We start from the raw sequence: 12,517 nt of genomic DNA, 5'->3' as shown, positions 1-12,517 counted from the left end.
AGTGGGCTGCTGACACAAAGGTCACATTCTGAAGAGTCCAAATCATCAGTGGTTTAGTATCGTAGCTGTAATCACAAGGTCCTGACCCCCAATATTATTGCAGCTCAGGGACTATACACCAGGAGCTACAAATATGCTTTGTACAAATATTATAAATGTAGATGTCACTACTGAGATGAGCGAAGTTACAGTAATTGGATTCGTCACAAACTTCTCGACTCGGTGGTTGCTGACTTTAGCCTGCATAAATGAGTTCAGCTTTCAGGTGCTCCGGTGGCTGGAGACTCTTTCCTAGGAATGTATCCACCTTTTCCAGCCCACCGGAGCACCTGAAAGCTGAACTCATTTATGCAGGATAAAGTCAGCAACCGCCAAGCCGAAAGGTTCGTGACAAATCGAATTACTGGAAGTTCGAAGTTCGCTCATCTCTAGTCACTACGCATCACTAAGAATATTTTTACTGGGGAACAATAATTGTTTATCATTGATCTTGTCGTGTGATCACTTCATGTTTCTGCTGTAGAGGCAATAAGAGATTTCAAATAAAATTCTATGCTAGCAATGTAAAAAAAAAAAAAAAAGTTGGGTTAGTTTTTGTCATTCCAGATTTTCTGTAATAACATACATTATAATGTCATGGTTAATAAGCCAATAATTTTCTTTTTAACCAGTCCCAATATTGTTTGTGAATCCTAAGGAATGGTATACAAAATAAGGCATTATGAGGTGAATTTGGAGACCTGTAATTGGCATTCTTAGATTATATTTATGCCTTTATTCACAGTATTCTGAATCTGCATTATGAGATTAGCTTTATGCCTCTGTTTACACTATTCTGATTTTACATTAGGAGATTATTTTAAGGTCTCTGTTCACACTACTCTAATCCTGCATTATCAGATAATCTTTATGGTCCATCATCTATCATTGTCTTTAGACAGTTTTTTGTGTCTAGAAAAGGCGCAAATAAGGCACAAGCAGGGTTTATTTGTGCCTTTTTGCGCGTTTTGGTTACACATTTCTGCTGATTTTGAGTTGCAATCCACTTATTTTGGCAATACACATGATATGGAAGGGTTCTACAAAGCCACTGAAAAGTCTCTAAAACTACACCAACTCAAACTTTGGTTAGCTTTTTGGTGTGTGTGGAGAGAGAAATTTCAGAAAATGTGACCTGCACAAAATGTATGAAATGCTCTGTGACCATTTAATAAATTTGGTGCCCCTACACATTACCAACACACCAAAAAAAAAAAGGTGTAGAAAAATGCTGCACTTACATCTACAATGATAAATGCCAGCCATAGTCTCTATTATCACTATTCTGATCCTGTATTATCAGATGATCTTTATGCCTCTGTTCATACTATGCTTTTTTGTGCGATATGTACAGTGCATTTTTTTGTTTTCTTATGCCTTAAAGGGGTACTACAACCCCCCCCCCCCCCACCTATCCCCTACCCCCTATCCAAAGCAGAGGGGATATGATGTCTGACCATGGGGGTATGATCTCTTCTGCAGCAGCCCCCTTCAGCTGCACAGAGCGAGGAACGCTCCATGGCTGACGACCGGCGATACAGGGGTCGGAGTATTGTGACGTCTCAGCTCCACCACTTGTGACTTCATGCCCTGCCCCCTCGATGCAAGCCTATGGGGGGGGGGGCTGACAGCAGTCACGCCCCCTCCCACAGGCTTACATTGAGGGGTGGGGAGTCATATCACAAGGGTCAGAGCAGTGACGTTACGATACTGCCGATACTCCGTCCCCTGTATCGCCCCTTATCCCCTATCCTTTGGATAGGGGATAAGCAGGGCCGGTTTTAGACTAAGTGTGGCCATGGGCAAAAATAAAAATGGGGCCCATGACCAAAGATCACCATGTTGAATTGTGTTGCATCTCAGCTGAAGGCCATAACACAAATGCATTATAGGGTCCAAATCTAAGCTATAGAGGGGAAGATTTATGAAAACATGTGCAAAGAATCAGTGGTGGAGTTGCCTTTTTAAAAATGAGAATAGCATCCTCTACATAGGCTTTCATAAATCTCCCCCATAGTGAAAACTTTTTGTTTAAAGCGCAACTGTCACATAAAAATAGGTCAACCTGTTAACACGGCACAAGCCGATCACTGGTATACTGCAGCCATACATTTGTTTTGGCACTCCTTGTCTTCTATTCTGTAAAAATAACATTTATCTACAGATGCCAAAAGTCAGAGATATACCAGTATAGCAGTATACCAGTGATCAGCTCATAGGCCGCAGGATACCAGTGATCAGCTCGTAGGCTGCAGTATACCAGTGATCAGCTCGTAGGCTGCAGTATGCCAGTGATCAGCTCGTAGGCCGCAGTATGCCAGTGATCAGCTCATAGGCCGCAGAATACCAGTGATCAGGTCATAGGCTGCAGTATACCAGTGATCAGCTCGTAGGCTGCAGTATACCAGTGATCAGGTCATAGGCTGCAGTATACCAGTGATCAGCTCGTAGGCTGCAGTATACCAGTGATCAGCTCGTAGGCTGCAGTATGCCAGTGATCAGCTCGTAGGCTGCAGTATATCAGTGATCAGCTCGTAGGCTGCAGTATACCAGTGATCAGCTCGTAGGCTGAAGTATACCAGTGATCAGCTCGTAGGCTGCAGTATATCAGTGATCAGCTCGTAGGCTGCAGTATACCAGTGATCAGCTCATAGGCTGAAGTATACCAGTGATCAGCTCATAGGCTGCAGTATATCAGTGATCAGCTCGTAGGCTGCAGTATACCAGTGATCAGCTCGTAGGCTGTGCTGATGGTTATGGACTTATTTTTATGCAACAGTTGCTCTTTAACCATTAAAATAAATCAGACCCTAAAACACTCCTGTATTGTGGCCATGTTAGAGCAGCTCTCACCTGATCAGAAGCAGTTACAGCATACAGGACTATTAAATCTAGTGACCACAGGGGGAGTCTTCTTTGATTGTATATGTTCTCTTTCCCATCCAGCCCAGGCAAATATGATGATGTCTCCTGATGACTAAAGACTATACCAAGACATCTGTGGCCCCTTCTGCAGTCTACCCAAAACTCTATAGTAACACAACCCCCATCCTTTACACGGACAACCTGCTTTGCTTGCTGCTGCCCCATTACCATGTCTACAGCATACCTAGGGGACAGTGTAAAAATCTAATCGGTAGGATCTGACCACTGGAACCCCTCGGTGATTAAAGCAACAGCACATGAACCCATGTCACTCCATTCATTCTCTATGGGGTCTCCATACATGTGAGTGCAGCGATCAGCAATGTTTATAAGTCCCATAGAGAACAAATAGAGCTGCAGGTGATCATGTGCTGCTGCTCCATTCATTTGGGGGACAAGGGACCTCCCTCCTCATGATCGGTGGTGGTCCCAGGGGTCAGGACTCACTGATCAGATATTCTGTGTATTGGTGATGACCTTTGGTGTACAGACCCCAGACTGGACCAAAAGACCCTCTCCCCTCCACACATTGCTCCCCATGGCCCTCTCTCATATATACTGTTCTGTATGACCCCATATCTCACATATACTGCTCCCTATGACCCCTATCTCAACTGCTCCCTATGACCTCCTATCACATATATACTGCTCCCTATGATCTCCTATCTCACATATACTGTTCTGTATGACCCCGTATTTCACATATATACTGCTCCCTATTACCTCCTATCATATTCTGTATATACTGCTCCCTATGACCCCTATCACATATTTACTGCTCCCTATGACCCCCTATCACATATACTGCTCCTTATGCCCACCTTCTCCCATTATACACTGCTTCCTATGCTCCTCATATACTGCTACCTATACCCACATATATTGCTAACTTTACCCCTATATACAGTTTATATGCCCCTCATCACTTGTACTGGTCTCCCCACCTTCCTCCCCCCTCCCCCCATGCTTTTCCCTATTACCCCCTCCTTCTCCTCTTTGTACACTGTATGGTAAAGGACCTGCGATGGCATCATCAGGAAAGTCCTTTACCATACAGTGCGAGTGTCAATTCTGCTCTGTGGGCTCTCTGAAGCCCGGGCTCCCACAGGGTCACTCTCACATTACTTTAGTCTGCTGCAATTTGCATAAAACCGCAGCATTTTTGCCGTGATTTTGCGCAAATCGTGGTATAATGCAGTAATGTTCGTAGAGTTCAGGGGGCCCTTTTGGACATGGGGGCCCTGGGCAATTGCCCAGGTTGCCCCCCCCCCCCCCCTAAAACCGGCCCTGGGGATAAGATGTCTAGGGGCGGAGTAGCCCTTTAACACACAACTTCTGCAACATGCTTTTGAGATTTTGCATTTGCATTGATGTTTTTGCATTTTCCCGGCATGGTTATTATATGTATTTCATCCTTTTATGTTATAGATATTTATTCTTAGGATATATTTTTATATTATAATGGCATATGTAAATGTTTTTAACTATGCACGTATTGAACATTGGATTTTATTTCTTTGTATAATTTTTGATTGACCCATTTAATAAGTTGTTTTACTAGGAATATCCCCACACCTCTTTTTTTAATAGTTATTGTGTAATTTTATGTCTGATACTTGTCTTTGTTTGTACCCCATAATTGTAAGCGCTGCGGAATCTGTAGGCGCTATATAAATAAATAAAATTAAAATAAATACATTTGTTCATATAGGTGAATGGAGTTAACCTTTTCAACTAGTGTCAGGTGATTACTTTCTCTCCCCTATGAAATGGATTTATTTTTGTTATGTTTTTGTATGACTAAGGTTGGATATTCTGACCTGACCGCTGGGTCACCTGTATATTCAAGTTCTGTATATATCTGATAGACTGAAATAAAGAGAAGCTTTTAATCTGAAGAACTGCGCTGGACATTTTTCTGTTTCCTATATGCCACTTTACAGTTCTACATATACATTATCTACTGTCCTTATGAAACATTAAACCGCTTTATCTTCTTTCCGCTTTTACTTTGTTATTTTTCTAAGTGCACTGGAGGGTACGAAAAGTCAAAAAAAAAATCTAAAGCTTGCAGTAGACTAAGAGTAAACCATTTGAATGAAAGGATAGCAAGCTATGGTTAAAGAACCAATGCCCTGTCTATTGAAGATTACTTCAAAATGGCTGAAGCGAAAAATAGTATTTAAAGGGGTACTCCGGTACCACAGCTTTATGGTTATCTAGCGTGTTTGTAAAGAGTTGAGCACTTTTGTAATTCACATGTTATACATCTGTCCACAGCATGTCTGTTTTTCACGGACCTCTTTTCTGTGACAGAAGTTCAGTAGTTTTTCTGGTTGCTTTTGATTGTCGTCCACACTTTCGGCCAGGTTTGTTCACTGTTGTGGACAATACGTCTGTGCTGCAGGCGTTGCTGTTTATCTTTCTCCTGAAATGGTTTCGCCCCTTTTACACCATCCCCCCCGTAATGAATATTCATTAAATTGGTGTTATTCATTAAGTGGTTGTGAGTTCTGTTCTCTCCCTTCCTTTTTCGCACAGTACAGCCAGAGGATGCATGTCTCCTCCCACTGTCAGCCAGCCCTGCACCCATGGCTCACAGTGTACTAAATACTCTGTATCAGCCCTGCGGCCGACATGTAACCCCTTCCTCACCATGAGGACCGTGTGCCCGCGGGTGGACTCTGCCATCATGATTCCCCCCGTGGGTGCAAGGTCCCAATGTCAGCCGCAGCACTATCATGATTCCCCACATCGGGAATGAATGAATTGCCTGCCGCAGCGCGCTGTCCCCACATCGGGGAACTAATCATATATGACCTCCGGGCACTGCTCTGCTTCCCATCCCCCCCCCCCCCCCCCAAAAAAATGATGTCCCAGCATTGGGGAAAGGGTTAACTGTGAGCTGCACACTCTCCCTACGTCGGCAAGTGAATGATGTTCCCCGAACAGAAGCTGTCACCTCCCCCTGCAAGCACCGAAAGCCAGTGAGCCGCAGGCACTGCAGGGCTTCTGCTCTGCAGCACCCGCGGCTCACATTGGCTTACTGCTCTGCAGCACCCACGGCTCACTGACTTCCAGCGCTTGCAGGGGGAGGTGACAGCTTCTGTTCTCCGATTCCCGAACGGGGATCGGGGAAAAGAAGCCCTGCTTCATGATAGTGCTGCGGTTGACATGTTACTAATTCCGCTACCATAGGGACCGTGCGCCCAATTCCCCTGATTCCCACTGAGGGCGCACTGTCCCCATGGTGGGGAAGGGGTTACATGTCAGCCGCAGTGCTGACACAGGGTATTCAGTGCACTGTGAGCCGCAGGGAAATGGGGCGTGCTAAAGGGGGGGGGGGGGGGCATCAGGCGGCCACAAACCAGGGCTGTGGAGTCAGTAGATAAATGTTCCGACTGACGTTTTTTGTACTTCAAACTCCGACTCCTCTGTATTAACATGCAAATGTATTTTATACATTCCATGAAGGAAAGAAAGGCAGCATACATTTCATTACCACAAGACTACTGGCTGGGAAGCCAACAGTCGACTGTATTGAACAGTTTGTGTGCTGATCTGCTGCTGAAGATAGGGCAGTGGGAGGATCCAGGAAGGGGCATTTATTATAAAACATGATTTCCCTAGTAGAATCCCATAGTCATGTTTAAAGTTTAAATGGGTACTCCGCCCCTAGACATCTTATCCCCTATCCAAAGGACAGGGGATAAGATGTCAAATCGCCGGGATCCCGCTGCTGGGGACCCCTGGGATCGCTGCTGTGCCACCGCGCTTTAATTACTACACAGAGCGAGTTCGCTCTGTGCGTAATGACGGGCGATACAGGGGACGGAGCAGCGTGACGTCATGGCTCCGCCCATCTTGACATCACGGCCCGCCCCCTTAATGCAAGTCTATGGCAGACTTGTATTGAGGGGGCGGGCCGTGACCTCACGAGGGGCTGGGCCGTGATGTAACGATGCTCCGGCCCCTGTATCGACCGTCATTGCGCACAGAGCGAACTCTCCCTGTGCCGTAACGATAGCACGGTGCCGCAGCGGCAATCCCGGGGGTCCCCAGCAGCGGGACCACGGCGATCTGATGGGACCAGGGGATAAGATGTCTAGGGGCGGAGTACCCGTTTAAGCTTACAATCGAGTTTTTCAAATTTTTATAGCCTTAGCTGAATGGCAGCAGTTTTTCCAATGGTTTACAGCTTCAGTCTTGAACTATTGACCCTCCATTCCCTTCACTTATACAAGTGTCTCTAGTCCTGCAAAAAACATATTTACTTAATCCCTTATCAGTGAGAGGCTAGGTTACCCATGGGTTATCTGTAACAGCAGAACACAACACTATGGAAAGTATAAGTATTGCCGCTCCTAATTGTGCATTGCGTGCCATATAGTAATGTGCTTTACTATTTCTTTTTTTTTGTGTTTTCATATTTTTCTTCTCATCTTTAAAATTTTTCATCAATTTTCCATCTATAGTGCTTGCTGTTTGTGGTACTTTGTAGTGACATCACTCATTTTACAACAAAATGTATGGTAAAGCCAAAAAAAATATTATTTGTGGGGCAAAATTGAGAAAAAATTCCATTATGCAACTCTTAGGGGGTTCTGCTTCTATGTAGTCCACTTTTCAGTAAAAATTAAACATTGGTCCTGATTCACTATTGTAAACCCGACCTCAGAGATTGGGCGGTGAACCAGATTCTGGCGCATTGCGCCAGAAATTCTGTCTGCAGCAGAATTGAAAAAAACTCGACAAACTCTCCATTTTACTGTGAAAACCCGAAAAAGAAAATTTAGGGAAAAGTGCAAAATGTAGGGATACCTTAGTAAATACCTTGAAAAAATATCTGTTGGGAAAAAAAAAAAAAAACACAAAAGAAAACTACACTCAACTCTTAGTAAATCAGGGCCATTATCTTTCTTCAGTAGGTAGATACGATTCCAACGATAACCAATTATATAGTCGATCTCTCAACAGAACAGTCAGTCGTAATTCACACTATGGGGTAGATTTATCAATGTCTGTGTGAGTTAGAGATCATTTAAACCCTGTCAGTGCTTTCTATGTTTTGCATGTCTGGGCAAAATTTATCAACCATGCACAAGCTTGTTGATTAATTTTGTGCAAATATAGACATTGCTTCATGTTTCTACCAACTGACTCATTCGTACGTGTACTCCTCGGTGTTCTATATTTGTGCAAAATCTGTTGCCTTTGCGTAAAGTTTTCATATCTAAACAAAAAATGCACAAATTAGTAGATTAGTGTGTAAAGCATTTACATGTACATACAGGTGGAGTTTTAAATTGTTTATGGATCCAGCATGTCACCCAGTCAGAGGCTATATGCCCAGCAGAGGTGAGTGGATATTTGAGCGTTAGGCTCAGAATTTGTGCTAGTGTCCCATCCTAAATGAGGCCACCTCCCCGTGGTGGATGGGGGACACGTTTTGATCAAAGCACGTAGAGAACATCAGAAAATATTCTATCAAAAAAGATAGAGCATAAAAAAATACACTAGAAAAAGGGGTAAACTCAATGATAAATCTCTCCCTACGCATAGACTCACTGCACCCACGTTCATAGTAGAAATACAAGACTTGAAAGGATGGCACTCCCCCTGTGGCATAATGTATTCTTATTTTATTCAGACACCATGGGTCTCAGACCCAATTTCTATAGGTTTTGTTTTATTTTGCTAGAGAAAAAAAAAGTAAGTATGCGTAAAATGGTCCTCTTCTGACACCTATAATTTTTTTTAGTTTTCTGTCTATAGAGATGTATGAGGGCTTATTTTTTGCACCGTGATCACTAGTTTTTAACGGTACCATTATTTGTTTTTAATGGACTTTTTGATCACTTTCAGAATTTTTTTCTGCTATATGAAGTGATCAAAAATGCGAAATTCTTGACTGGTATTTTTTCCCATTTACACGATTGACCGTGTGGTTTAACCGGTTAACCTGATCGGAACTGGATGACTGCTGTCAGCGATCGCCGTGATTAGCCGGTCAATTCTGACCAGCAAATCACAGCATTTCCGGGCCAATCGGGTCACTGGTGAGCGGGAAAATACGGGCGATTGGTGCTGTCTCGGAAGGCACCAATCCCCCTAAAGGATAGGAGTGGGGTGGCAGGGGTGCCATCCCACTCCTATCCCTGCGATTAGTCGGTTGGGATTGACCGACCAATGGCAGGGGGTGGGAGGTTCAAAGTTCGGTTCCGCCGTTCTGCCCACCCTTGCCAAGTCTGGGAAGAGCAGGGGAACGGGCGATCATTGGTGGTGCCAGCAGTGGCAACGATCATTGATGGCTGGTGGCGGCAGTTGTGCGCGGTCTGGCGGTGTCGATATGATAGTAAGGATTTGAGGGTCACAGTTTGGAGATCATTGCACCGTGATCTCTAAATGTGGCCCTCCAGATCTGGCAAAACTACAACTCCCAGCATGCCCAGTCAGCCATTTGCTGTGTGGGCATGCTGGGATTTGTAGTTTTGCAAGAGGGCCACAGTGGAGGGCCACAGTTTGGAGATGACTGTGTAGTGGTCTCTAAACTGTGGCCTTCCAGATCTTGCAAAACTACAACTCCTAGCATGTACGGACAGCCATAGAGCATGCTGAGAGTTGTAATTGAGTGCCTCCAGTTGTTGCATAACTACAACTCCCAGCATGCCCTTCAGCTGTCAGTGCATGCTGGGAGTTGTAGTTTTGCAACAGCTGGAGGCCCACTGGCGGGGAAATACTGAGTTAGACTCTTACCTAATTAGATGTTTCCTCACCAAAGTGCCTCCAGCTGTTACAAAACTACACCTCCCAGCATGCATGGTCTGTCTGTGCATGCTGGGAGTTCTAGTTTAGCATAAGCTGGAAGTTTGCGCACCCACCCCCATGTGAATGTACAGGGTACATTCACACAGGCGCTTCTCAATGCAAGTTTGAGCAGCTGCAAATTTTCCGCCGCAGCTCAAACTCCCTGCTATAATCCTGTGTGAATCTACCCTAGAATGTACCCAAGTGTTTTTGCAGTGATAACATGAATTGCACTGGACTTAACACTCATGTACTGGCTGTATTAACATTGTTACCGTTCAATAAAAACATTGACGATAAAAACGAAGTGGAGACATGATGCATTGCGGAAACCTCCCAGAGAAGGTTGAAAGTTGCAATTGAATACCAATCCGGCTAAAAAAAAAAAAAAAACTTAACTAACTTGCCCAGATCATATACCTGTGACTGTGTTTAACTGTTATATAAACTTTAGCCTTACTGGTGTTGCAACAATTTTAATTTTTTTTTGTTTTACCAACCACCATCTAAAAAGGTACTGCTACTATGAGTGCAGTGTGGCATCGCTTCCATTGACTTTAATGGGAGCTTTGGAGCACGGAGAAGTAGTAACATAGTTCATATGGTTGAAAAAAAAAATGACCACCTCCTCAGGGAGAGAATTCCACAGTCTCACTGCTCTTACAGTAAAGAACCCCCATCTGTGCTGGTGTAGAAACCTTCTTTCCTCTATACGTAGAGGATGCCCCCTTGTTATAGATACAGTCCTGGGTATAAATAGATCATGGGAGAGATTCTGTACTGTCCCCCAATATATTTTATACATAGTAATTATGTCGCCCCTAAGCCTTTTTTCTAAACTAAATAACCCTAATTCTGATAATCTTTCTGGGTACTGTAGTCCTCCCATTCCCCGTATTACTCTGGTTGCCCGTCTTTGAACCCTCTCCAGCTCCACTATATATTTCTTTTACACTGGTGCCCAGTACTGTACACAGTATTCTATGTGTGGTCTGACTAGTGATTTGTACAGCGGTAGAATTATTTCCTTGTTGTGGGCATCTATGCCCCTATTGATGCACCCCATGAATTCATTAGGCTTGGCAGCAGCTGCCCGACACTGGTCATTACAGCTAAATTTACTGTTAACTAAGACTCCCAAGTCCTTTTCCACGTCAGTCATCCCAAGTGTTCTCCCATTTAATACATAATCCCAGCCCAGATATTTCTTCCCCATGTGTATTACCTTACATTTATCAGTGCTGAACCTCATCTGCCACTTTCCAGCCCAAACCTCCAACCTATCCAGATCCATTTGTAACAGTGCACTGTCCTCTGTAGTGTTTACCGCTTTACAGAGTTTGGTGTAATCTGCAAAGATTGCTACTTTACTATTCAACCCCTCTACAAGGTCATTAATGAATATATTAAATAGAACAGGACCCAAGACTGACCCCTGTGGTACCCCACTAGTTACAGTCACCCAAACAGAATAAGTACCATAAACAACCATTCTCTATTTCCTTTACTATGTATACATTTGGTTCATTAATACAGTAAGTAAGTAAGACATATGTAAAAATGTAAATGTATTTGATCATTCAAGTTATCAGACTGTTAAAGGTAATGTATAATGTACTTAACATAGTGTATTTTGGATCCCTTAAGTATTTGAAGGCAAATGGCATCCATGAGAGTTCTATAGAAATGAAGCCACCTTGGTGTATACTGAAACAATTTTAAAAGGATACTGATCTGTCTGAGGTCTTCTAAAGTTTTCAGGAAGATTAGCTTCATACAGAATTCTTGCTTTTGTGTTGCCCATGTCTTGCATGCACTAAAAGAAAGAAAAAAAAAATGTTAGAATGTGTCCACACAACATTTAAGTCAACATTGGGAAATGAACTAATGGGTCTTCCAATGCTGCAAATACGGTAATACAGATGGGAATACTTTGTGTAGTTGAATTTACAAAATTTCCACAAAAGTACCTAACAGATTTTTTGACATTGTCCACACAACTAAAGCCATTCATAGATGTAAAGATTAATTGCCGAATACTTTTTCTATGTAGACCTTGCTGGGCACAAGGATGCACATGTGTCAAAATACAATTTTCTTGCTAAAAACTTATTGCAGGCTTGAAAATGTCAAACACCTTTATTGTCAATAAACATTTTCCTAAGAGAAGGTAAAAATAAAATTCTCAGTCTTTAATGCTTATCTCCAATACAAAATGGAACAAGTGTCCTGGATGATGGCGCAGGCATCTACTGGATAAATGTAATCGTTTTAGCATTATAGACAATGATCCTTATTGATCATCCGACACGTAAACCCTTTTCTATGGCAAAAAAGGAGAAAGAACACCCAATTCACAATGGAACATTTGAAGACTTGCTTAGCGTTAAACCGAAAAATCGTTAAAAGAGTATAAAGAAAGTCAGATGTAAAGAGGGCAGGGGATTGGTACAATAATGAAGTCCTCAGCACGGTAGAAGTATCAATCATTTTCCTTGCTGCATCACAAATGACATCTCCACTTTACCATCAGCAGTAATGAGATTTCAATTACAGTTAAGGAGGCCATCGCAGTCTACAGCCCCAGCTAATTATGACTCAATGGCTCCCGCATGTACGTCACACTCCCAACCTTACAAGAATATATATTGACTGAAGAATTCTCATCAACAGAAGATCGAGTCTACACTACTGGGAATTGGGCGGCTGAGCACAAGGGTAAGCTCAGCAGGCAACTCACTTGAAA

General features: G+C 43.2%; 1 protein-coding gene across 3 annotated transcripts in view; it reads right to left on the bottom strand.

Moving 5' to 3' along the window:
• Positions 1-12,517, bottom strand: part of SMAP1 (small ArfGAP 1) — a gene marked incomplete in the record, with an annotated part of 190,881 nt that overhangs the window by 116,391 nt on the left and 61,973 nt on the right. For all 3 annotated transcript variants that reach the window (XM_056565838.1, XM_056565839.1, XM_056565840.1), the window contains 1 exon segment: positions 11,502-11,587. In XM_056565838.1, coding sequence (XP_056421813.1) covers positions 11,502-11,587 — 86 coding nt within the window.

Source organism: Hyla sarda, chromosome 3 (assembly GCF_029499605.1).
Source record: "Hyla sarda isolate aHylSar1 chromosome 3, aHylSar1.hap1, whole genome shotgun sequence".
In the NCBI taxonomy this organism is placed as follows: Eukaryota; Metazoa; Chordata; class Amphibia; order Anura; family Hylidae; genus Hyla; species Hyla sarda.
Note: the sequence above shows the minus strand (reverse complement) of the source record. Positions and strands in the feature narration are given on the sequence as shown.